At 41.0% G+C, this 27,856-nt stretch overlaps 1 protein-coding gene across 1 annotated transcript in view; it reads right to left on the bottom strand.

Annotated features, from left to right (window-relative positions):
• The window catches only part of HYDIN (HYDIN axonemal central pair apparatus protein), a 6,673,197-nt gene that overhangs the window by 318,490 nt on the left and 6,326,851 nt on the right, over positions 1–27,856 (bottom strand). Inside the window, exon 82 of the mRNA XM_044079523.1 lies at positions 5,852–6,002. Within this exon, the coding sequence (XP_043935458.1) occupies positions 5,852–6,002 (151 nt within the window). The remainder of the gene's footprint in view (positions 1–5,851; positions 6,003–27,856) is intronic.

The following is a 27,856-nucleotide window of genomic DNA, read 5'->3' as shown; positions in this document are numbered from 1 at the left end:
TGTTACTATAGGTCTCTTGGCAGCCTCCCTGACCAGTTTTTGCCTTGTCTTTTCATCAGTTTTGGAGGGACGTCCATTTCTTTGCAATGTCACTGTTGTCCCATGTTTTCTCCACTTTTTAATGACTGTCTTCACTGTGTTCCATGATATATCCAATGCTGAGGAAATTATTTTGTACCCTTCTGACTGATATTTCAACAATGAGATCGTCTCTGAGAACCATGGCATTTGCTTTAGCAGGCAACTGAGTAAATGTCAGGAAAACCTACTAGGACAGCTGAACTTTATTTGGGGTTAATCAGAGTCTCTTTAGTTGATAGCAGGTGTGTACCCAAGAAGACTGTATGCTGTAATTAAATCAAAAAGTGCTTCAACGAAGTATTAACTTATTGTACGTTTTTAATTTTTTATATTTTTTCCCCAAACAGATGTTTGTTTTTCAATTGAATTGTACAGGTTATAGGTCACATTAAAGGTGGGAAAAGTTTTGAAATGATTTATTGTAGTCTTTTATTTTTTATATCACAAAAACCTGGCATTTTAACAGGGGTGTGTACACTTTTTATATCCATTGTATTTCCAGTGACAGATACCCCTTTTTTCTATACCAAGTACATTTTTCAGATAAAGCATGCAATGTATTTTTCAACTTGGCACATGTAACATATCACTGGCAGTCCCATGTAATGAACCACCCTTTTACAGTAATCATATTTTCAGTACGGCACACTTCAGAATCAGCAGTGAGCAAAACAACAGACAACTCCCACTTTAGCTCATATACAGCCTTTCTCGTATTTTTAACTGCATGAATAATTTTGTAAATATTCTAGTAATGTCTATATTTTAAAAATACTTGGCCAGACTTTCTGTTAAAAAACAGTTTGTGGAAATCAAAATAACACTAAGATGCTTAGTCTTTCCATGCATATAACATTTTTAAATACGTGACATAAGTGGGTGTACTTTCACATGTCAAATCATACAAAGACTGACTTGGTATATACACACACACACACACACACACACACACACACACACACACACACACACACACACACACACACACACACACACACACACATCTGTTAGAGCTCTCTGGAGATGTACTTTCAGTTTCCTATAGTCTATAGGAAAAATGTACAGGCAGTCCGCAGGTTAAGGACAAGATCCATTTTTTAGTCTCTCCTTAAGTCAAATTTGTATGCAAGTTGAAACACGTACATGGAACGTTCTACTGTACTGTACTGCAATACAATACAGTACAGCAGAACATCCCATACAAAAAACAATATATTTAACTTATCTCTTTTTAAGTTTCACTTCACATTTCTGTACTACAGGCACACCCAGAAATGTTTTCCACTTTTTCTTGAACTTCCAGACCTCCTACTGTCACCTAGACCCTAGTGAGCTTCATTGTCATTTGCCCATTCTACTCTACAGTACAGTAACTCCTTCAGTACTGTGGACTATACAAGCCAGCAGTCTTGACCAACCAGATCGTCAACATAACAATCTCACAATTGGATCTCTTGTTCTCCATGAATGCAGAAGTAACTGCTCTAACAAGACATGTGAGCAGCTTCACGAACGAGGAAAACAGGGAAAAGGAAAGTACAACAAAATTCTTTATTTTAAGGTTTAGATTTAGGCAGCTTTAAAGATTTTTATTTATTTTCACGTTATTTTTGACATTGCGACAGCCCGTTCTTATCTATAAGGTCATCCACAAGTCAGATGTCTGTAACTCGGGGACTGCTTTTATTACATTCTTCTGTTACTGAAGTTCACGCAAATAAATGTCAGTAACAACAAGGCTTAAAAAGCTTGACACACTTTAGTACTACATATTTTTAGCAACTAACAGCAGTGGCGTAGCTAGGGTTTGTGCTGCCCCCCCTCCCTCACAAAATCATGGTCAAATATACACAGCCCTCCCCCACCACAGCCATTCCAGTGTCCCACTGCTAAGCTACTTCTCCCCATTTGCCATACACACTGTAACATGCATACTGCTTTATGCTTTACTTCTACAATGATCATTCGGTGTTCATTTAATACTTTTATTTTAAATTTTATAGCGCAAACATTGATAGACATCTGCTAAGCAAAGCAATGCAGTCTCGCAATGAAAACAGTCTTCGCATTAAAACGTCTCTACACTTGAAACTCACATTCATTGAAACAGCATTGAAATCCACATTCAAAGAAATTGCATCTGGCCAATGGCAGATTAAGTTTACCTTTAGGCTGTTTTCAAATCACAGGCCCCTTGCAAACATATTTAGGACCATACAAACATATGTATGTTCTTTGATTCACCTTCCTGATTGTATTAAATTACATTCCTTGTATAATACAGCAAACTTGTTAGACAGTGTTTTAAATTTATTGTTATGAACATTTTTCATAGTAAACATTAAGCAATGGAATAAAATGTATGAACCAACAATGACAAAACTGCCCAAAATCAGAACATTTCCATCATAAAAGTCTACTCAAACGTCTGTCATTACTATCCACCAACGTCTGTAAATATGCACAAGCTCTGCAGAAGTAAGTCATCTAAATAATTCAGCATTAAAGAGATCTGTAACTAATGAAGAGGTTGCGCCTTGCAAATAATTTTATATTTCATTGTTTCATCTATAAATAAAGTGCCTGTTGCTCTTGAAGAATAAATTGCCTATTTTACCTTAAAAATGATAAGCTAGTAATATTGTAATAGGGAATGGATGGCAAACTGATAACAGGCTCATAGTTACTAGGTATCTCCTCCAAAGGAGGACATTCTCAGGACTGCAGCATCCACACCTTTAAAGTACAACACAGTATAGTATCCGCAATCCATCTACATACTGTGGGAGTAGAACCCACAGCCTTCTACATCAAAAGCAAGTATACTTTTTGTGCTACAAACAATGCAGACAGACTTGGCATAAGCAGCACTAAACTTTTGTTCCACTGAAGCTCTCAGCTCCTTGTAAAATCCAGTTGAGACTCAACTATATCTCTCAACTTTGCAGCACAAGAAATCTGGAAAAAGCCAAAATTTATTGGTGGAGGCAAAGGCCCAAAACCAGGGACACATTTTAAACATTGCTTGTATAATCTTAGAAAGTTGCGAGAATAAAATGTTTTGTGGTACCATGCATTTCCTGAAAGAGACTGAAACTTAAGTGGCTATCATTATTTAGTGAATTCATTTCTCACTGATTTGCCAGAAAAACACAAATTTTAAGACAAGCAGACTAAAACTATAAGCCAAACTTTCCTGACATTCTGTGAAAAATCTGGACAGTTGAGAGCTATGGACTCACTTCCTTGAATCACAAACAAGTGATGGTATGGGTAGAGAATTCAGGCTCTTGCTCCTTGTACCTAAGGTACAGGATTTGAGCCTGAGTAACACTAACCACCAGGTATACCTAACTGGGGCATTTTAAACACACACACACACACACACACACACACACACACACACACACACACACACACACACACACACACACACACACACTTCAGCAAATGGGGTGAAGAAGCAATTTCAAGCAGCATACTAAATTCCCTTACTACATACATACCCCACCCCTTCAGCAAAAGTCCGTGAATTGAACATGAAGAAGTAATTTCAAGCAGCATAAGAATACTAAATTCCCTTACTTGACACAGCACACGTAATCCGTCCATGAATTGAACATTTGTAAATTCTCTGTGAAGAAGCAATTTCAAATAGCACAGGTGGACAGGAAGAACAGGACATCTGCAAGGGCGGACATGATGTGACAGGACCAGACACACACACACTTCAGCAAATGGGGTGAAGAAGCAATTTCAAGCAGCATACTAAATTCCCTTACTACATACATACCCCACCCCTTCAGCAAAAGTCTGTGAATTGAACATGAAGAAGTAATTTCAAGCAGCATAAGAATACTAAATTCCCTTACTTGACACAGCACACGTAATCCGTCCATGAATTGAACATTTGTAAATTCTCTGTGAAGAAGCAATTTCAAATAGCACAGGTGGACAGGAAGAACAGGACATCTGCAAGGGCGGACATGATGTGACAGGACCAGCAAAGTATGGGACCATTCTTAAAGAAGAACGCCCTTAAACTTAAAAAAACAGTTTTCTGTAAAGTAAATGTGGCAGTTCCAAAATTGCTGCCTGGGGCAGACTGCCCGTCTGCTGCTCGCCCCCTCCTCCCCCAGCTACGCCACTGACTAACAGCTCCAATATATACAGTTAACAGTGAAGAACCATCTGTTTGCCTCTTTTTTATTTATTTATTTATTTATTTTTTTAATAAGTAAGAAAAGTGTTGACAATACAGGGGCTTTGTCTACACACAAAAAAAAATCTAAGAATGAAAATATAAAAGGACTTCTGAAAAGTGACCTAGAAAATAATTCTTTGACTTTTCCATCCTATCTCAATACACACCTACTAGACTACTTCAAAAATCTGATTTTCCAAATGCATTAAGTATGCCTCTTGTACTTTTAAATCCATAACACCTTCCACCCCCCCCAACTTTATACCTAGTTTGTGCATAATTTTGCTTAAGGGTCTTGACATCCAACAGTAGTTAGATAAGACAGTTTCTAAAACTACTTCTTCCAAAGTGATATCCCATGCCCACACTTGAATCCTCCAACTTTGAGTTGGATAAAAGTTATACATAGAGTCATTTCATGGAGACCTAGACATTTGTTTTTCTCAAACATGCCCAGTATGAAATTTAACATTTCCTCAGTCTCTAAACTTACATCCTATAATACCTCTGATAAAAAAATGCACACGAGCTGACACCTGAGGGATCTGGGCTGCATTTGTCCAGGACACTTGTATGTTTCTGTGTGTATGGGGGGGGGGGTTCTCTCTTTTAAGTATCTGAAATGTAACTAAAACTCTTTGTGGTACAATCAATAATTTTCTGAAATTACTCAATTCACTACCCTGCAAACCTGGGTTACTAATAATTGCATCTGCAAATGACTCTAGGAATTGCGTAGTTTTGTTATCACTTTTGATGCCTGAAGGTGGTTGGATGCAGCTGTAGATGCTTTCCTAATTTGTGATACTTTATAATTCAGAGAAGACTCCTTACATAATGAAATTGAGCAGTCATTTACAGCAGAAAGCTGTAAGGTTAAGTCCAAAATGTTAGTGCACTTCACAGTTTCGGCTAATTCTGTGTTGACGTGGATTTTCCCAGCAGTATTACTCCACAAATGATCATCACTCATGCTTTCCACTTGGGAGGTTTTGCTGAGCTCCAAGAGCTCCGACACTGCACAATTCAGCTTCTGACTTGCCATCCACCTTCTCAGTACTGCAGCTGCCATATCTACAGAAATCCAACAGGAAGCAAGTGTCTTGGCAAAATTTCCCCATGTGTATAAACCATTCTGAGTCTCCCTTAAAAAAAAAAAAAAAAAAAAAAAAAAACGGGCACATGCCTATTAGGACTAACATGGTCAATAAACATAAATAAGAAAGAAATCAAAGATCAAGTAAAAGTTAATATTGGCTGACTTAAGTAGATATCTGGTATACAAGTCTTAGGGTAACCTCCAGCACTGCTTGAGCCCAGCAGCAAAAGTGAATTGATGAAAGCATCTAGCCCCATAATAGAAATGTATTTGTATCTTTAAGTAGTAAAACCTCCTCATGAAAGTAGTAGCAACTGACAAACTGTTAATTTTCTTCCATTATATCTGTGCCAAATGGAAGAATTTAACCAGGAGTCTGAGTACTTAAATTGTGTCCACATTCAAATACTGTTCTAAAAAGAAATGATCACTTTAGCATTTATGGGTTATTCGGTTCTCTCACCTACCTTAGCACTAAATATTCCTTCCTTGTGTGAAAAGAAAGTGAGTTTGTAATCTTTCTTGGAGAGAGCAGGAACATCAATGTAGTCTAATCCCTTCAGGGTAGTGCTGCTTTCTAATTTTTCAGGTTTCAGCATTTCCAAAAGAATACGGAACCTAAAATGCAAAAGTGTTGAATCATGAAAGAGTCTTGTATAATTAAAAAATAATTACACCATAATCTGAACCTTTCAGAGTATGACAGTTATTATTTCAAAGTGATGAATACCAATGTTTAAAAATTCTCGTGACTGTTTTATACTTTTAGGATGCACAGCAGAAATGAAAAAAGTTATTTTCAAATGCAAGAACAGTTTCATTACTCTGATGTGGGAGGACTAACATGCAGTCAGTAAGCTACTAAAAAAGGAGAAGCCTTAAGAATTTGTCTTGGACATCTCCCATATGACTGGTGATACATTCAGTGGCAGCTGTGATGATTTTAGTCACTTACAGTTAAGTTAAGCATCTAAGCAGTAGAGTTCCCTGCATTAAACAATAAACACCACTCTGCTCAAACTGAAATACATTAAAAATATGTAGCTGTAGAAAACGTGTAATATTTTTCATTTGACATTTAGGAAGTGGCTGAACTACTTCTGTCTCTACTTTTCTTCTGTGCACAATAACCTAGTTTAGATTTATGGTCATTTAAATGTATAACTGTATTTATTTAATTAGCTTACTAAAGAACTAGATGTTCTTCGTTTTCCATTGCTGCAGTCCTTACTATTGGCATAGTCATCCAGTGGCCCCCCCGAATAGAGTATAAGGCTGACGTGCCGTCAGGGTGTATTTAGACTGGTGGCGTCAGTGCGTCAGGGGTACTAATGCATGACGGTGACATATCCCAGTCTTGCAGATCCCATGCAGAAGATGCAGAAGCGGTTGGTTGGCGTTTGGGTTGTCTTCAAAAACGAATTCCAGCGTTTCAGACCGTTGGCCAGAGTTATACCCCACCCCCATTTTGGTTTTTTTTTTTTAGTATTTAACCGGAACCGGATGTGATGTCGAAAAAGAATAACTTCTTGTATTAAATAACAAATACCTCATAATACCTACCATACGTATGTATGTACTTGTTTAGGGCCTGAGCACGGGCCTTGGTTTTGCGCGCTGGTGCTAGGTTTAACAAGCGGCGCCAGATTAGAGTTAGACTGTGCCAGATTAGTGTTTGGGAAGCGTTAGCGTTGCAATTATAAAATGCGTCCGGATGCTCCGGCGCCAAGAAAGAGGCGCAAGGACAAAACAAAACAAACGGGTTGAAGGGTTGCAGTCGACCCGGCCGTCTTCGTCGTGGAGTGGCTAGGTGGAGTGTTTTCAGGGGAGCTAGGGGTTTCAGGTGGAGTACTGGAGGAGTACTGAGGCTGAAACTTGAGCCCAGGCCAGGCTGCAGGGCAGGCCAGGGGTAGGCCAGGCTCTCTCTTCCCAAAGTAGTTAGAGCCTCTCCTTCTGTTGCCAAAACTTCTTTTAGAGGTAGGCCAACTTCAGCTTCAGTAGGGGCTTCTCCTAGCCTTCGGGTTCTGTACCTAAGAAACATATGCTTAAAATGGCAGAAGATTTGATTACTATGATTAGGTTCTATGGGCCCTCTGATAAGAGGCCTAGAGTGGAACCAGAGTTTGACAGTTTGAACAGGGTTCAGGGGCTTCTGAGTCTTCTGCGGAAGATTTGCAGGAGTATCCTCATTATTCTGATTCTGATGTGGATGATGCCACTCCTTGACTTCTCCTCCTGAGGATTTTTCATTTTCAGAGACTCTGCATTCCATGAGGAGCACTTTAAATGGGAAGGCCAGGATTACTCTGATTCCAGGAAGAGGCTTAGGGAATTCTTGTTTTACCCCAGCATAGGCCCTTAGCTATACCTCCTGTGTTGAATGTGGTGGAAGATGTTTTGCAGAGGCTTCCCTGAACCCTGATTCTTTGCCTCCTGCTCCTGTTAAACCTGATAGGTACTATAGGGTGCCCGAAGCATAAGTATTTGTTTAAGAGTCCTAGGCGGACCCAGAAACTGTTTCTCAGGGGCCTAAAGGTGTTAAGGCCTCTGTGGTTAAAATCCTGTTCCCACTGACAAAGAGGCAAGGAGTTAGATAGGTGGGTAAGAAAGTGTATACTTCTTCCACTCTAGCCATGAGGCGTTGAATTGTCAGTTTCACATGCTGAAATATCAAAATTATCTCCTTTCACAATTGAAATCTAAGGTGGATGCTTTGGGAAGGTATTGATTGTAAAGACTTGCTGGATTTAGTTTGTGTCTGAACAAGTGGGCAAGCATTCTTTGCAATGTGGTTTTGATGCTGTGCAGGCCTCCTCGAGGGTGGCTGCCACTAGTTCTGTTCTTCGCAGGCATGCCTGGTTGAGGGATCAACATTTGGCTGAGCATGTTAAGACAAGGATTTTGGATGCTCCTTTACAGTCTGATGTGTTGTTTGGTTCACCTGTGGAAGCAGTTTTAAAGAAAATGGAGGACAAAGCTAAGTCTATGCAAACTGTTACAGATTTTTTGCAGGTACAGCCACCGAAGTTTAGTAGAAATTGGCCTGCTAAGGGGTGGACATATCCTGCTTATGATTCCCAGTCTAGGGGTAGGTCTAGACGTGGTAGGGGCAGGGCTCAAGGTTCTTTTAGGCCTAGAACAGGAGTTCACCTGCTCAGACTTCTGGTGAGGGCAGGGGTCAGTCCTTTCGTAAACAGACCCAATGACCTGCCTTTTCAGCTGCCAGTAGATTCTCGTCTGGCAGCTCCTTTGAAGGACGACTGTCTCTTTTCAAAGAAAATTGGGATTTAATTACTCAAGACAGATGGGTGTTGGACATCATTCAGCCAGTCCCTGTATCAGAAAGGCCTAGGATTTTATTCTCGCATGTTCCTAGTACCAAAGAAGGGGAACACGTGGAGACTGCTTTTGGATTTATCTCTCCTCACCACTTATCTGGACATTCCCAAGTTCAAGATGTTGGCGTTACAACAGCTTTTACCCCTGCTGGGCAAAGATCACTGGATGGTAACTTTAGATCTCAAGGAAGCTTACCTTCATGTGCCTATCAGGCTAAGTTACAGGAAGTATCTGCGGTTTCGAGCTGGAGATTCTCATTATCAGTTCTCTGCATTGCCCTTTGGCTTATCTACTGCGCCAGAGTATTCACAAAGGTTCTGGCTCCAGTGATAGCTTACTTCAGGCTACAAGGACTTCAAATCTATCCTTATTTAGACGACTGCCTGATTCTGGCTCAAGAAAGGAAGACCTTCTACAGCATCTGGAATATCTTATAGCAGTGCTAAGATGCCTAGGGTATTCTGTGAACGAAATAAAGTCCAGTCTAGTACCCTCTCAAGACATGTGCTTTCTGGGTGTGAGACTGAATACAGCAGCCCAGATGGCCTTTTTAACCCCGGACAAACAAAAGAGTCTATCACTTTACTTCCATTAACTATCTCATCAGTCCGTGCTGACTGCAGAGACAGTCCTTCAAGCATTAGGGTTCATGGCATCTTGTATTCTGGTGCTTCCCAATGCCAAACTGCATATGAGGAAGTTACAATGGTATCTCAAAAATGTATGGACACAGCACTGCCAGGATTTAGACACTGTCATTCAAATAATACCTTGCCTTCAAAGAGAATTTTTGTGGTGGGCTCAGGAATGTCACCTAAACAAGGGACTCTCTGTGACCCGGCCAGAGGCGAGTCAGATTTTACCGACAGATGCCTCAGACATTGCTTGGGAGCTCATCTAAATGGAAAGTGGATACAAGACAAGTGGCCTGCCAGACTACAGCATCTACATATCAACATGAAGGAGATGTTTGCAGTCCAGTTCGCATTGCTGGCTTTCAAGGAGTTACTTCTTCCAGGGCAGGTGTTGATTCTAACAGACAACACAACTGTCATGTGGTACTTCAACAAACAAGGGGGAACACATTCTTATCCTCTATGCAGGCAAGCAATGATTTTATGGGAGACTGCGCTAAGCTTGCACCTAACTCTTCAGGCAAGGTTTCTGCCAGGAGCACAGAACTCCTTAGCAGATGTGTTAAGCAGACAAATCCTGGATCCCCACAAGTGGAAACTGGATCTTCATGTATTTCAGAAATTGACAGTGTCATGGGGAACTCCAGACATAGATCTGTTCTTCTCCACTAAACCACCAGCTGCCACAGTTTTGCACAAAGGGTTTCATCACACAGCTTGGAAAGTGGATGCTCTGTCTTTCAGTTGGACAAACCTTCATGTGTATGCCTTTCCACCTCTGCCTCTTCTTCCAAAGGTACTGTTAAAGGTCAGACAGGACAGGCCAAGGATGATTTTGATAGCTCCAGATTGGCCTCGGCAACACTGGTACCCTCTACCTCAGTCTGGTAAAGAAGCCTCCATGGCCTTAACCTTTGATTCCACATCTGTTATCCCAGCAGGACGGTCATCTGCTCAATGTCAAGCTTCACTCTCTTCATCTGACAGCCTGGCATATTCTGTGTTGAAACACAGCAGGTCTCAACTTCCTCAACAAGTTTTAAATGTGATTATGGAAGCTAGAAGACCTAGTACAAGGAAAGTGTACGCAGCAAAATGGAAGAGATTTTTATTTTGGAGTAAAGCAAAGAATTTGGAGATTTCTGAGCCTAATTTGAGTATGGCTCTTCAATATCTTACTGAGTTACTGGACAAGGGTCTGTCCTTCTCTTCCATTAAGTTTCATGCTGCAGCAATCTCAGCTCACTATGATTGTGACCCACCATTGTTTTCGCATCCTTTGTTCAAGCAGTTTCTTAGAGGGCAAAAATATAAGACCCCCACGTAGAGCACTTACTCCAGCTTGGGAAATCAAATTTGTGTAGGAAAAACTTAGTCAACAACCTTTTGAGCCTGGGGCAACAGCTGAATTGAAATATTTGTCATGGAAGACTGCTTTTTGTTGGCTATTACTTCTGCAAGAAGGGTGTCTGAGTTGCAGGCCCTTATGGCAGTCGAGCCTTTTTGATTTTCCATAAGGATAGGGTATCATTACGTACTAATCCTTCCTTTATGCCTAAGGTGGTTTCTAGTGTGGCTTTAAACCAAACTATTCATTTGCCTACTTTTATGCAGACCCCAAAATAAAGGGAAAAGATTTTGCATACTTTAGATGTACACAGGCAATTGCGTTATTCCTTAAGCAGGACTAAGGATTTTAGGCAGTCTCAGCAGTTGTTTGTTTCTTTTGCTTTGAGTTCAGGGCAAGCCTGTGTCAAAACAAACTATTTCTAGGTGGATTGGCTTTTGCATTGCATTTTGTTATTCCCATCATGGCAAGGAGGTTCCAGCTGGGATTAGGCCTCATTCCACTAGGGCTACTGCCACTTCAACAGCATTTCTACGGGGTGGCAACTAAGGATATTTTGGAAGCAGCTACTTGGAGTTCAGTGCATACTTTCTCTAAGCATTATCACCTTCCTATCTACTCTAAGTCTAGGGCTGGTTTTGCCACAGCTGTTTTGCAAGGCATGTTGTCAGCTCCTGCTTCTTTATGATTTGCCAGCCTCCCTTACCTCTGCTTTGGGATTCTACCCAATAGTAAGGACTGCAGCAATGGAAACGAAGAACATAGTACAGTTTTGTACCTACCATAAATGTAGATGTTCGAGGATTCCATTGCTGCAGTCCTCCTCCTTCCCTCTGTGTTTAGGGGTGGTTGTGTAGGTGAGTTTACCTGCTTATATTTTTGTATATATTGTTCATGTTTTGGTGCAGGTATTTTGGGCCTTGTCTTTTTAGGGTCTTCTGACATCTGGGGCAAGAAAGACTGAGGATATGGCGCGGTCATGCGCATTAGTACCCTGACGTACTGACGTCAGTCTAATGCGCCCTGACCGACGTCAGCCTTATACTCTGGTATTCAGGCCGACTGGATGCGGACTATACCCAATAGTAAGGACTGCAGCAATGGAATCCTCGAACATCTACATTTATGGTAGGTACAAAACTGTACTTTCTCAAAGATGGCTAATTTAATATTTTTTTGGTACTTTTCCGTTAAACACCTACCACACATTTTAGGACCTATATTGCCTGATTCTGGAGATTACTGCAACAAACTTCCAAGAGATCCATAAGCTTACGTAACTGATTTAAACTCAGAACATAATAAAATCCATTTAACTGTATGCTGGGGGTGTCGAACAACGACAGCGGAAGATAGTATATAGAGTGTGTGTGCAAATCTATGGCTGTCAGAACTTGAACGTGCAGGGACTGCATAGTTTCATTTACTTAGCAATACATTTTCAAATTAAATTTGGAGAGGGCGACAGGGCTAAGCATAAAAATGCGGGGGGACATTTTATGCATAAAACTGGCATATTAGTCTTATCGTCAGTGGAGGGGGAGTGGCAGCAGCTGAAACCATTGAACAGTCCTCCAGCTTAAATAGTAAAAATAAAATTAAGCACGGGGGGTAGTACAAGATATGTATGTAATGAAACACCTGGTTATGTATTGATTTAAACTGTGCCTTAAAAATAAAACAGATCGCTGAACTGACCACTGTAGCAGCAAGCTGGAGATAATGAGCTCCGAAGTACAGCAAGTGCAAGTCCAAGCTGAAGTTATTGGGGAAGTAGCAGGGCCGTGTCAGCAAAACTATCCCTGAAGTCCTACATCGGACTTGATTGACCCTTGTAGCATTTTGGTGCCTTCGGTTTGTCCACCCCCAAAGTGCCAGTGAAGGTGGCCACAGTGATCACAGTCTAGGACCTAGCAGCATTTGGTCACTGTTTTGCAAGCCTTTTTTATTTCTCTTATATAAACAATTCAATATTTTTAAGACAGTGTTAGTATTGTGAAGCACATACCATTCTTTACGTTCTCCATATGGGGCCCAGGACTTTTTGCATTCCTTTGTCATTTGGTTCCTTTGAAAGGTATTTGTCTTGAAAATGAAACTTGAAAAAAGAGAGACGTGTGAGTTGTCTGTCATGCATACATGAGTATGTGCAGCGACAGCTGCGTGTCTAGCCGGAGAAGCCAGGAATCCGAATATTTATATTTTAAAATGAACATATAAATATATATATATATATATATATATATATATATATATATATATATATATATATTTTTCCCACCGTCTCTCCTCCCCTAAAAAACAGAGAGCCCATCTCAGGCAGATGTAATAGGTCTGCAGCTCCTATGATTTTTTTCTCTTCTCATTTTGCACCGCCTTTTGTTTTTTTCTTATTTTTTCGGTTTACGATTCCACACGATTCCACATTTCGTGCAAAAAATAATCACTTGAGCTCGTCGTCAAATAGAAAAAGTGACTATTAATCAATTGTCTACGATGGAGTAGGAAGTCGATAAATAAGCCGAAATCAGGCAATATAGCACCTAAAATGCGTGGTAGGGGTTTAACGGAAAAGTACCCTTTTTTTTTAAATTAACTTATGCATGGGTCAAGCAGAGATCTTTATAATCCGTATTGAAAATAGTGACATTTTGTATATTTATTTTTTTCCTTTGGAAAATGACTGACTCATTGTTAGCTCAGGCATTTATAGAAGTAGTATATAGTCTACATGTATAAATAAAACTGTTACTTGCCTGTTCTGTAAACAGAGTCAAAGAAAGCTTCTTCCTGCATCAGTGACTTATCATGTACCCTCAACAAAGAATTATATTTTGTGTACTAACTCTAGAATCATACTGGCAATTCTGAGCACTTAAACTGAATAGCCTGGTATAAGGCAAAGTACATATTCCAGTGGCTTTTAACTACACAAAATCCACAAAAAAGTAATTTTGTGTAATAATGATAATAATAATAAAACACATCCCTCTGGTTACTGTACTCTGGCCTTAAAATTTAATAGGAAAGGAGAGTGAACGTTGAGGAATACCATGAGAAGTGGTTTGTGGTAGTTCAGCCTTGGGATTTGGAAGAGTAATACTGACAGCACTAACCAGATTTATGGAGTTTGGGCGTGTAGTAACATCCATCCATTGAGAGTAAAAAGAAAAAGCCTGTACAGTTGATTGAGCAGTATCAGTTTTTCACTATGATACTGTGGTATATTGGGAATCGTGGCATATGCCGTTTCCCCACTGTAATGCAATTTTGGAGTTGGTATAATTTATTTATTTATTTATTCACATTTGCTAACCGGGTTAGTCCAGCTGAGCCAGGGGCCCATTTTCAGTGGAGACCTGAGGAGAAAATCTCCAGAAAATTAACAATTGTTACAAATATATAATCAACATATAACATAAGTCTACTAGCAAGTAATAGCATGAGATAACATATGTCTATTAACAGGTAACTAATCTATAAATATTAAAAAAGACAGAGTATGAAATTCAGTGATTAGCAGGGGGTGTCTTAACCAGGTGATGTTGATACAGTTAGTGTTGATGTTTCTGCACATCGATGAACAATTACAAACCCGACTAGTGTGTATGTGGTTCTATACAAGTAAACTACAGATTTACATAAGAAAATGTGCATCAAGTTAGGAAGCAATTTGTGTGTGGTTCTGTAAAAGTAAGCTAATTGGCCTAAGTTTTACTGAGAATCGTTTTCATTAAAGAAATGATTACAGTACTCTCTTTTACTACTGTACTCCCAAGTATCTAGAGTGTGTTAAGTTTATATTGAAAATATTTAGTAACCCTTGTATCATTCTGAGATAATATACTTTATAAGGAAGAAATTAGCAATGTTCTCAGAAATGTAGGCGACAATCCAAGTATGTTCCTTTCATCACAGATAAACAGCATATCAGCAATAGTCTTTTTTATTTAAACATCTTTACATATTAGCATGAGTATAAATTCAATTATACAGGAGAAAACAAGCCATTACTAAGATTTTTTCATCCATTTACAAAAACTATTTGTCTTTATTATTATTTGACTTAATATTACAGTCTATATTTTCATAAGACCTGATATTAAGCTAGGGAAAAGAAAAAAAAAGTGCAAAAGAAAATTAAGCGGAACCAGAGCTGCTGGTGAAAGAGACTGTTCTTTGTCATTCCTTATTTAATTTGGACACTTTTTAGTTTATGCTGTTGATCCACATTCCTAAGCTCATGGTAATCTTCTGGATCTTGCTAACCTTGGATAGTAGTAATGTATTTTACCATTTACCCTACTGGTCATTATAACCTTATTCATATAGTATATCACAATCCAACAATGATAAATACCAATAGAATATTAAGAGTTAGACTCAAATAAAGCAAGTATTACTGTTCTGCTGTAAACACACACACACAGCCACTCACTTCTAAGAATAACAGTTTTGGGCAGGGACAAGAGAAGCAGTGCCAGAGTGTGGCTTGGTTGGGAATAAAAGAAGAGCGGGACTTGGTGATCTACATAAGGAAGAGGATCAGATGTGAACATTTGTAAAGGCCAACCCACTCGGATTCTTAACGTTGAATTAAATTCTGTTCCAGCTTTCTCCATTTCCACTTTACTAGAAAAAAAAAAATTCTAAGGTTGCTTCCCCCCTTTCCTGTGGCAGGTCAGATACGGATTTGCTGTGTTCAGGACTGTTTGTGAGCTCCTAAGCCCCCCCCCCCACACTTAACTGGGGTTAAACTATTCCTGGCGCCATAAAGTCTGTTCTTCAAAATTTCCCTTGCAACTAGCCAGCTTTTTAGTTTTAGCACTCATGTTTCTTTGATCTCAGCACTTGTTCAGAACTCACTGCAAGCACTATATAAGTTACAAATTACTACAGCACTCAACTTTCCTCACTTGTCTAGAGGAAAACAGTTTTTAGTACTTAATAAATAAGCACCTATTCAGGTATGTCTAAAGGTCAGCTCCCAGTGTTTTCTCCTGTCTACCTGATGAATGTGGGCATCTTGGGACAATGCAGCAATTGCCTCGTACACAGACAACCTTCTCCTCCTACCACCCAACAGTACGACCTGTGAGAGATGCACTTATATAGCCAAACTGGAAGCAAAGCTCTCTTCACCAAAGACTGGCCTAGACAGTCAAGAGGAGAAGGTAAACACTTGCACCGCACCACACTCATCACATAGTCCCTCAAAACCTACAGCACCAAAACACACACACAGAGAAGCACAAAACACACACCTACATTCGCAGAGGCTCTCAGTACAAATCTGCCCAAACAACAGAGACCTCCAAAGCAGAAATGCAAGCAACCTCCACCCCCCAACACAACCCAAATGACACATAGCCCACATACTCAGTGTGCCACTCAACTACAGCCCATAAGGGATAACGTACCCAACACTCTAGTCATAGGTGACTCTATAGTCAGGCACACTGATGTTCCACTCACCAGGCTAAACAAGTGAAAAGTTACTGTCAGCTGCCTGTCAGGTGACAGGATCCGCCACATAACGCACGCACTCAGGTCACTCCACAACAAGTACAAATATGACACTGTCATTGTCCATGTGAGTGTGAATGACCTGAGATGTACCTCTCTGGACTACATGAAAAGAGACATGGAGGAGCTCTCCAATCTTGTAGCCTAGGCTGGTATGACCCTAGCCCTGAGTAGCATTCTGCCATCACCCAGAATGACACCACAGTACAAGGACAAAATTATTGACTTTAACAATTGGTTAAGCTTCTAGTGTCATTCTAAGGGAATCCAGTATATGTCTGCCTGGGATGACATGATCGACAGACCACTCTGCTTTGCCAGAGATGGCCTGCACCTGTTGCCCTTGGAATTCCGGATACTTGCAAAGGCTCTTGCCACCCCTATAGTGCCTTTTTTAGGCAAGGTTCAAATGACAAATTCACCACCGTAACAGGTACAAGCAAGCAAAATCGGAGGGTAATGCTACAAGTCTAAACCTTAAAATACACTCACTTGAGGCACTCCTTAAAATGGAAAACATTGACATCTGTGCAGTGACAGAGACCTGGTTCAAAGCTCCAGAGAGCACCCCTGCATTACCAGGCTATAATTCATACCACATCTTTCGGCCACCAAACCCGGACCGAAACACTAAAGGTGGAGGCGTGTCCATATTCATTAAAGATATCCACACCTCCAAGCTAGTGGCTCAGCATAATGCATCCGAGATTATCCAATTTCAACTAACTCTGGGCAAAACTGCAATCCAGATAGTAGCTTGCTACAGACCCCCCACCATGCCCCAGGATTCCCACTCCTCTTTTCTTGATGCACTGTAAAATATTAAGGTACAACCCAACACTCTAAAAATGGGTGATTTCAACTATCCTACCATTAACTGGGAAAACTACTCGTGTACCAACTCTCTTGCTCAACGTTTTCTGGAAATCATCAATTCCAATGCCTTGGATCAACTTATCCACACCCCCACCAGGGGCAGCAATATCCTAGACCTAATCATCACCAACATGGATGACCGGTGTTCCACACTAGAGGTCAGCTCCTCATTGGTCAGATCCAGCCACAAGCTAATCACCCTAGACATCCACATCCCGCTCCCACCCCCCATTAGGAAAACAACCGTAAAAAATTTCTCCAAAGCCAACTTCATGCTTCTTAAGACAGAAGTGGCAAACTTCACGACACCCATGCAGATGAACAAAAAAGGTACGATTGCTGAATCCTACACAAATGCACTTTATAAGCACTTACACGAGTGCATGGATCGTGCTATCCCTAACAGAACCAAGATGCTATCCTCCAAAAAAGGAAGCCAATCTGGTGGTCTTCTGCTATAAACAAACTGTTGCAAAAAAGAGTAAAATCCCACGATTGGAGGAACTCCCTGGTCAGCCTCAGTAAGAAGCTGAGATCCCTCATAAAATCCTCCAAAGCTAGTTATGAAAACAAAATTGCCACTGATTCTAAAGACAACCACAAAGCATTCTATGGCCATGTCAAAAATCTCAATGGCAACACTCAGATCTGCTCTGAGTTACAGCACAATGACACTAAATATACAGAACCAACTGATACTGCCAACATCCTGGCAGATAGGTTCAGTGCTAACTTTACCCCCCTCTCACCCCCTAAAGGGCCCATCTTTGTACCGGAAGAATGCAAAGTTCCTGTAATCACGGCTGCACAGGTAAAAACCTCACTCTCCAAAGCCAAGAACACAGCATCCATGGGACCTGACAACATCCCAGGCTGCCTTCTACATGAGCTACAGAATGAACTGGCACCCCACCTAAGTACCATGTTCAATCATAGCCTCACCTCAGGCTTTGTGCCCATTGAATGGCGCACCGCGACAGTTATCCCACTCCACAAAGGGGGGGGGGCACAACAGACCCCGGGAACTACCGCCCCATTAGCCTGACGAGCCTCGTCTGCAAGGCCATGGAACGTATCATCATGGAACTCATAAACAAAGACATTGGAGATCTCCAAACTCTGGACCCCACACAGTTTGGGTTTGTAAAAGGCAGATCATGTCTCCTAAATCTGATAGACTTCTTTGAAGAAGTCACCAAAGCCATAGATGAGGGTAAAGTGGTTCACACAGCCTATCTAGATCTCGCCAAGGCATTCAACACCATCCCCCACTCTGGAATTATAGATAACCTCACTAAACTGTGTGTAAATCCCTGTGTCACAAGATGGGTTGCCAACTGGCTTACTGACAGAACCCACACTGTGAAAGTAGCAGACTCCAAATCAGACTTCAGACCAGTAACAAGTGGAGTACCACAGGGTTCAATCCTGGGTCCTCTCCTGTTTGGTATCTACTTCTCTGAAGTACAGGCTAACACAGAAGGTCTTTGGCTAACTAAATTCACAGATGACTGCAAATTAGGAGCCATAATCAAAACTCCTAACAATGTGGACATCCTGCAAAAGGGACTCACTAAGACAGATACCTGGTGTCAAAGACATGGGTCTCAAGCTCAATGCCAAAAAGTGCATTGTCATCCCCTTTGGTAAAAACTCTGTACCCATGAACTACCACATAGGCGGTAGTCTACTTAACACCGAAAGTGTGATGAGACCTTGGGACACAGGTGGACAGTAGTCTCTCCTTTGATAATCACATCGCCACAGTGGTCAGGAAATCCTTCTACATGGCACACCTCATCACAAAAGGTTTCTCATCCAGAACAAAAAGAGGTAATTGTTCCCCTCTACTCATCACACATTAGACCCATTATAGAGTACAAAGCCCCTTTTGGTATGTACCTCACAAGACATCTACAACAACTAGAAAGGCCGCAAAAATACCTCACTAAGAGGATTAATGGCCTCAAACAGATGCCTTACTCAGACCGTCTCAAAAAACTCCAGCTTTACTCTGTCGCATATTACCTACTCAGAGGCGATCTCTGCCTAACATACAAAGCTATGTCAAACCCAGAGCTGTTGGACATGCTCCACTTAAAGAAATCCCAATCCCTCCGAGCTACACGCTCTAGGGAACTAAACCTTGTCACCACAATAAACAGAACATGCTGGAGAGATAGATTCCTGTCCCAGAGACTTCCCATACTCTGGAACAGACTACCTATCTATGTCAAACAGAGCTCCTCATTAGCACTCTTCAAGAAAAATCTTGATGATTGGATGGGAAATAGGAAATTCACCCAGGGGATCACTTCTGTGGTTCTGCTTGACAGGGGCACAGGAAAATAATTTTCTTGGGTGGCGAAAGCCAGGGTACCTTTTTGGCTAGGCTTGTATAGGCCCTAGGGCCAATAGCCTAGTACCTACCTATGAATCAGAGAAGAAAAGATAACACCCATGAAGGCAGTGATGGTATAGTGAACATCACAATCTAGTGTTTAAGTGCTGTGTCAGTTAAGGCAGAGGAAGGAAGGAAGGGGTAGTTGCTGTTGTACTGATACAGTGCATTGGCCAAGAGACAGATGAAGGGAGGAAGATGGAGAATACCTGTGAGAGTAAAGGAGTGGAGAAGTCTTATACTCATGAGGCATCAAATACTATGAGGAGCTTTCTTGGAGATTCAAACTTCAGTCTGTACAGAGGGGGAAGATGACAACTTTTTTCAAAAGTCTTTATTACATATTACGTAGCAGCATGAGTACAGATTCAGTTATACAAGAGAAGACAAACCATTACAAAGATTTTTTTTCATCCATTTACAGATATGATTTGTCTTAATTATTATTCAATTTAATATTACATTGACTGCACAAGTCACACCTTTTATGAAATAACACTCCTCTTCCCGAGCATTATTCTGTATGTATTGTTCCCACAGATTCCATTTACTTATATGCAGTTTGCTCCATCCCTTTTCTAAATATCTCACCTCCAACTGTTTTATCCTATTTACAACATTCAGTAATTCTGTTATAGCTGGTTTTTGGTTTTGATTTCCATTTTCTAGTAATTGCATTTTTGGCAGTTTATAGTATTAACAGTAGTAGTGCCTTACTGTGTCTAGGCAGTTCATTTTTATATACCATCTCAAAAGAATGATTTCCTTTGTTAAAATAATTTGCTCCCCAAACATTTTTGACAAAGTACCCTGCAGGGGAAATCTACTCACTCATTGCATTCCCCAAAATCATGTTTTCAAGTATCCCTCTCTTTCCCATAGCAGCACTAGCAATTGCTCTCTACCCGTGGAAAAGTTGTATGAAGTCTACTGTGTGTATAAAAATACCTATACTCAACTGATGGGTGTCCGATCCGAAATGGCTGCTTCTACTAAATCCTTGGATCCAAAACTATCAAACTCCTCCCTTTACTCATAATGCCCTGCTTTCCTAACATACGTCAGATTGAGTTTGCTGCACATAGGATACTTAGATAAGGTCTTAAGAGAACTCAGAAAGGTATAGCATTAGAAAAAAGAGCTGGAGCTCAAATAATGAACAACATTTCTAAAGTGGCACTTTTAGGTCTATCCAGGAACAAAGGGAATGGGGTTAGGAGGGTGGGAAGTTGAGGAAGAATGAAAGTGGACAACACATCTAATGTTATGGTGAGTAAATAACTTTTTTATCTGATGTTGTCATTTTCATTCATTCCTCAACCGATGGGACAGAGTTCCCAGCTGAATGAACCTTGGGGTGGGCCTCATGAAAGGATATTCCAGAGTACTGTGGAGCCAAAGGCAGCTCTATTTCTAGAAAACAAATGTAATTTTTAATGAACAACAGAAGTATGAGCATTGGACCACATGGCAGCTGCACAAATGTCATCTATGGAAGCCCATGCCCAAAAGGCTGAGGAGATCACCGCAGACCTCATGGAATGAGCTATAGTAGGCTTAGGCAGGGATAATCCTCTCATAGTATAGACAAAGGAGATACAATTGGTTAACCATATGGCTTCTTTTTTAATTTCTCCAAGTCTTTGGGGTTACTGGTTAACCATATGGCCAGTGTGACTTTGTTAGGTGAGAAGGATATAAATAAATGGTCAGTCTTCTGGAAATCTTTGGTTCTTTGAAGGTAAAAATGAAGTTGCTATGCACATCCAAAATATGTAGCATGTACTCTTCTTTATTTGAGAAATTTGGAAAGAAAACTGAGAGGATAATGACCTGTTAATGTTGGACTCAAATTCTACTTTAGTCTACAAGGACACCCTGTCTTTGTGGAAAACCAAGTAAGTAGGCTTGGAGGACAAAGTTTGGATACTCGCCTCTCAGATGTGATAGCAACTAAAAAAATGGTTTTCCAGGAAAAAAATTATATCTGACCTGACTGAGGGTTCAAAGCAAGTTTGGGAAAGAGCTTGAATTGCAGTGGTTAAATCCCAAGGAGGAGTAGGATCCTTTAGTGGAAGTCTAAGTGAAAAAGCTCCTTTAAGAAAAGCTTTACATAATTTAGAAAAAGCTAACGTACAATTATTTTCAGTTAGGTGGAAATTTGAAATGGCAACCAACTGGACCTTAAGTATAAAAGCTAGACTCTTTATTGAAAATTTAATCTAAAAATCAAGTGCAGGGGCTGAAGGGGAGGTCCATATCCCTGTTAAGGGTCCAGAATACAAATCTCTTCCTTTTTCTTTTGTAAAACTTTCTAGTAGAAGCTTTTTTGTGAAGATAACAAAATATGACAGACCGGACAGGACAGCCTGGACTGTCTAGTAATTAGCAGAACTGGAGAAACCATGCCTGTCAGTTTGAGGCAGGTAATATTCGGATGAGTCATAGCTGTTGGGTGTGGCAGGAGGTCTGAATTGGGATCCAGTATCCAGGGTGGATATAGAAAGTGAGGCCTGAGGAAGGGGAACCATCTGACAAGGTCAAAAGGTTGCAATTAGGGTAACTGTGCTCTTCAAGCCGTATGCTTTCTTTAGAAGTTTGGGATTAGCAGGTAACTGAGTATGCATAGAGAAGACTGTAAGGCTAATTGTGGACCAGAGCATCCCTCAGTGACTCTCCTGTTGGAGGGATTAGGGCAAAGAACCTGCTGCACTTGTTGTTTAGGGGAGAAGCGAATAGGTCACAACATGGCTGGCCCCATAGGGGGAAAAGTCTCTCTCTCACTTTGAAACTGAGACATCACTCATAAGGCATCAGAATGGACCTGCTGAGTTTGTCCCCAATCACGCTGGCTTTCTCTGGTATCTGCGTTGCTATTAGAAAGCAAACCGATGTGATCGCCCATTGCCACACTCTCATTACTTTTTGACATACTGGATAAGATTTGGTTCTTCCTTGCTTGTTCATGTACCAGACTACTGACATGTCTGTTTGAATCGCAAACGTCCTAGAAGGAAGAACATCTTGAAAGGCCTGCAGTGCTAAGAGGATTGCTCTCATTTCCAAAACACTGATACGCATTTGGCCTCTTCTGGAGACCACGCATCTTGGATTGTCCTTCCCAAATACTGCCTCCCTCACCCCAGCTGGGAGGCATCCATGGTCTCTATGGCAATAGCCAGGGGAAGAATAAATGGACAGCCTTTGCAAACTTCATTCGAGTAAAGTCACCAAAGAAGATTTCTTTTGCAGTCTTGATTGGGCTGGTTAAAAGTTGCTGAAGAATAGACAACTGAACTGACAGGGTCTTTTGCAGAATTTGCATGTGAAAACTAGCTAAAGGGACTAGGGTGATGTTGCCAGGTAACTCAAGGCTTATAAGATTAGTCATGCTAGAAGAGAAGAATGCAGGATTACTTTCTTGACCTGGGATCTGGGCATCTGTATTTGAGTTGGAGGAAAAGAGGCTACTTGACTGACCATGTCCAGAGGCGCACCTATGAACTCCAGGTACTGTGTAGGTGTGAGTTGTGATTTGCTGTAATTGACTGCATTGCCTAGATGAAGACCCAAATGGAGCAAGTCATCCCTTGCCTGTAGTAGTAAATGTCTGGTTGGGGCAGTTAGAAGCCAGTCGTCTAGGTACATAAACACTTGGAACCCCAACTGTCTCAAATGAGCTGCTACTACCACCATGCGATTAGTGAATACCTTGGGGGCTGTGATGAGACAAAAGGCAGTGCTCTGAACTAGTAATGACTGGCTCCCAGCCAGAAGTGCAGATATCCTCTAGAGTGTCTGTTCATTTTAATATGATAATACGCATCCTGAAGATCTATCAAGCACAATCATCATTCCTTAGTAGTAGTAGAATGGAATGAACCATAAACATCCAGAAACTTGAATATTGCACTAACTGGTTTAGTTTGCGGAGATCCAGAATGGGTCTCATGTCCCCTGTCTTCTTTGGCACTAAGAAGAATCTTGAGTATAAGTCCTGCATCTTCTCTAATCTAGGGGGACTGTTTGGTTGACTCTTTTTTTTCTAGCAGCTTTTCTGTCTCTGAGACTGCTGCTTCCCTCTGATTGGGTGGAACATTGGGGTTTTTTTTCATTCTTGTAGGAGGAATTTGGAAAAATGGTAAGATATAGCCTTTGGATATAATTCTGTGCACCTAGAAATATTTTGTTATGGATAGCCAGGCTGTTTGGTGCAGAGACAAATGCCCCCTGACTGCCTCTAGAGGGCAACAGTCGAGTAGCTGCTCAGGAGTGCTGATAGGGCTTGTCTGAGAAGAAATCCAAGAAACCCTGGATTTGTGAACCACCTCTGCCATTGGGGTAGCATCTTCTGTTAGAGTTCCCCCCTCTACCCCTGGGAAAACTATTTCCTTATGAATCTTGGAAAGGACCCTGGGATTTAAAGAACCACGTCTTTCTACCTCCTCATTGATTCTGGGAAAATGGTCTTTGAGGGGTAGAAAAATGTATCCCTACAGCAGACAAGGTCTTTCCTTCTTGTTCACAACTGGAGAGCATTGCCTTTTACTTTAGCACCAAATAAGGAAAATTCATCAAACGAGCATGTATGAATGAAGACTTAAAGGGCTCTGCAAAGTCACACAGATACATCCAGACATGTGTTCTAATAGGTATGCCTGAACTTGCAGCCCATAAGGTACCTTCCACTGCATGGGAGATCACCCTCATGGACACATTAGATGTCAATTGAAGGGTGGTCAGTTGAGAGGAAACTCTGTTTTGGTTCTCAACAGACTTGGAACCAGAAAGACATTTGAACAGCTCTTTAGTCAAATCTCTTTGCAGTCTTGTAAAATGTGCCATATAATTCAATGACTGCAGAGCAAAGGTTGATGAAGCATAAATGTGCTTACTGAATCTTTCTAAGACCCTGAATTCCAAGTTAGGGGGAATGACAGAAGAGCCCTATTCCGCAAGCTCTTTTTTAGAGGTGGCCATCACCACAAACATGGTATCAACTGGGAACTCCTTGCTCCAGTATGTTCTGTACTTGGTAGGGGCTAAACATTTGTCTGTACACTTAGGGATGCATCTGGTTCCTTCCATGCCTGGCAAGAAATGAGATCTGTAAGTTCATCAGCTGAGGTGGTCACCCAAGATATAGCCAGGCCAGACCCAAAAGCCTCCTGGAACACTGATTCTTATTGGGAAGGGGTATAAGAAGACCACCCACCTTTTTGTTTTAAGAGCTCAAGAATGTTTCCAAATTAGATGTCTTGAGGTGGATATCTAGGGTACTCTACCCCTTCTTTGAAATCAGTGTCCTCCATGAGAGATTCCTGAGGTGAATCTAAGTGTATGCTTTTACATACTTTCTTTCAAGGGACCTTATCAATGGGATGGTCTGGTGAATTATCAGAAGAGATGGGGGAGTCCTGCTAGACTGACTGGAGACTTGAAAGGGCTGGATGTCCCAGTGGAATGGAAGAGTAAGGCTCATAGCAAAGAACCAAAGGAGGTAAAGTTGTCTGATCTGAGGGTGGGGTGGGGATGTCCTTTCTCTAGGTAAAGAGAAGGCTCTTTCCATGATCTTGAAGGCAGAATGCTTGGGGGAGACTGAAGTTGACAGCAACAGAGCTGACATCTCCAGAACTGCCAGCTCCTGTAACCGTGCAAGCACTCCACCCAAGAATGGAGTCAAACATGAGCTGACCAACACAGAGGCTCCAAGGAGCAGCGACAGCTCTGATAACTTTGGAATTAACTCTGGACCCCCTGATCTGATGCCGATGCTTTGTCTCAGAGTCCTCCATCTTCAAAAGGCTCACAGTCATATGACTCAGGAAAGTAACCAGAATCGAACAATGAATTGTCTTCAGATCTGAAGAGGGCACCCCTAGGAATCTCAGTTCCATGGGCTCTAAAACAGCAGGTCGGACTGGAGAAGGAAAAACCAAAGGGGAAGTAGTCAGAGGTAGAATCACAGATCTGATGGGAGACAGAGACAGGAGTACCCCATCTGAACCTTAGCTGTGTGGAATTTCCTCATCATCCTGTCCACTTCATTCTTGGATAAACTGCTGGAAGGCCAGAGAGAAGAAGCTGTATATGGAGGTCTAGAATATTTGGGAGGGAAACCTTTAAGAAAGGTGAAAGGAGCTGGGATGTTATCAAACCAGTTTAAGTAAGAGGTGATTGGCTCAGAGGCAATTTAGATTTTGGAGCAGAGGGATCCAAAGTGGTCAGAGCCTTCTTTTTTGACAATTTTAGATTTGGCTCTGATGAAGAAGCCAAGGAGGAAGTGGGATCTGGAGATCTCTACAGGAGTCCTTACCTCTGGAAGCAGAGTCGGGCTTCCCTTTGTCCAACTTCTTAGAGGGTGTGTGAGCCCCAGCTGAAAAAGAAGAAGTGGAAGGTAAAAGGCTTTTTCTCCTGTCTCTAAGTGCCCCGGAATTGAAACCAGCACATATAGTACAGTCTGCCTCTAAATGGGCAGCACCCAAGCAGTACATGCATGCCCTGTGTGTATCTGAGTTAGGGATTTTATGGTCATAGGTGACTCATTTTTTAAATCCAGTAAGTTTATTGGCCATACTGGCCTAAGTTAAAAAAAAAAAAAAGACTACAACAACAAAAAGCATTACCACTACTTTTAACATTTTTGGTTTAAGGCTCAGAAAGGGAAATTCTACCAGCAATGGTAGAGAAGAAATGACCACCAAAAAGGGTAGAAATAGGGAAGAAGGAAAGCAAGGTACCAGCAATCTTACTAAAGAAAAATACTGAATTATCTGTAATAACCAGAAAGAAAATTTACTGTAGTGGAAGGGAGGTGACAGTGTTAGGAAATACTAGTAGATAGTGAGAAAACGTTTAGGAAAAAAATTACTAATTTAACCAAAGCACACCAACAGCTTGACAGCAAAAGGATCTGCATCTGTAGCAATGTGGTATCAAATGTGATCTGAAGTACGTTAGGCAGGCGGGGCATTATGATGGGGGGAGCTCAACTGTTTTGGATCCTGGGATCTGGTAGAAGCATCCGAATCAAATCTGAGACCCATCAATTCAGGAATGAATGAAAATGACATCAGATATAGCGGTCTTCTGTCTTATGATAAGATTACTGATAACTTTGAGAAAAACTCTGCACAAACAACATATTTGTCCAAAAATGGGAAAAAAGTGAATGCCTTGCAATAAGCAATGGGGTATTACATGTGGATATTTTGAAAATACGGTTGGATGATGTAATAAACCAAAAGATAATGCAGAGAACTTAAAATGTAAACTAAATACAAAGAATATTAGCAAATATTTAAAATGTTATTGTAAATAAGAGTAAAACAATAAGCATGTTTTAAAAGTAGTTTCAAAAAATGAGGTGAGGTAACAAGGACTAAGGACTGGTCTTCAAGACTCCTATTCCTTAGGGCACTAGCTAAAAATGTTTAATAAAAAAATTTGTTCTAAGTGACCTGGGGGTACCTGCTCTATGAATCCCAGGAATAGCAGCAGCTGGGGAAAAAAATGGGAAGAAACAAGAAAAAATGATTTATAGTTGGGAGGGAAACCTCTGAAGAAAGGGAGCGAGTCTCGATCCTATCTATGTACTTAGCTGAATACTACTTACAACCCATCCAACTGAGACAATCAGATGTTACAAAGGAAATGCAGGGACATACTGGAAACAGATTTAAAAGACTGCCAGGGTGAGAAGGGAGGAAACATAAGGGCAGATCACCAATCAAATTTATTTGGACTGTCCTTGGTAGTAGAAGGCTCCCTATTTCTTTTGGAGCCTTCCTGACATTATTTTTTATTCTTTTTAAAAGTGTCCCTTGGAGAAAGATGATAGGAAAAACAGGGTGACCTCCTGAAAAGATTCCTTTGTTCATCAGAAACTTTCAAGATATCAGCCACAAGTAATACCTATTAATCAAAGGAAAATAATAATAATAATACTTTGAACAACTTATGGAAGGATTAGAGCGAGTAACCATGCAATCTTCTCATAACTGAACCAGTAGAAGCTAGTTTTGAGACTGTGTCAGTAGCCATAGGAACATTTAAAGGAATACCAAGTAGACAAAAACTGGTATCGGCTGATCGAAAATCAGCTGTTTGAAATACTGGCTTTTTATTTGTTTGTTTGTTTGTCTTTTCCCTGTTAGGGGTCACCACATCGGAACTTCGGTCCACTAATGATTGGCAGTAGATTTTTATGGTGCTGAGTTGCCAGCCCGAAGCCCAGCCTTCAGTGAAGGCACGCCCATTCACGTATGTCTTTCGGAGGCCACTCGACCACGGGGAGGACAAGCAGACTCCACACAGAAGGCACTCCAGCCGTGAATCGAACAGGAGA

The sequence above is a fragment of the Protopterus annectens genome, chromosome 8.part0, assembly GCF_019279795.1.
Source record: "Protopterus annectens isolate FY-2018-M chromosome 8.part0, PAN1.0, whole genome shotgun sequence".
Lineage (NCBI taxonomy): Eukaryota > Metazoa > Chordata > Ceratodontiformes > Protopteridae > Protopterus > Protopterus annectens.
This window is presented reverse-complemented; position numbering and strand designations above follow the sequence as displayed.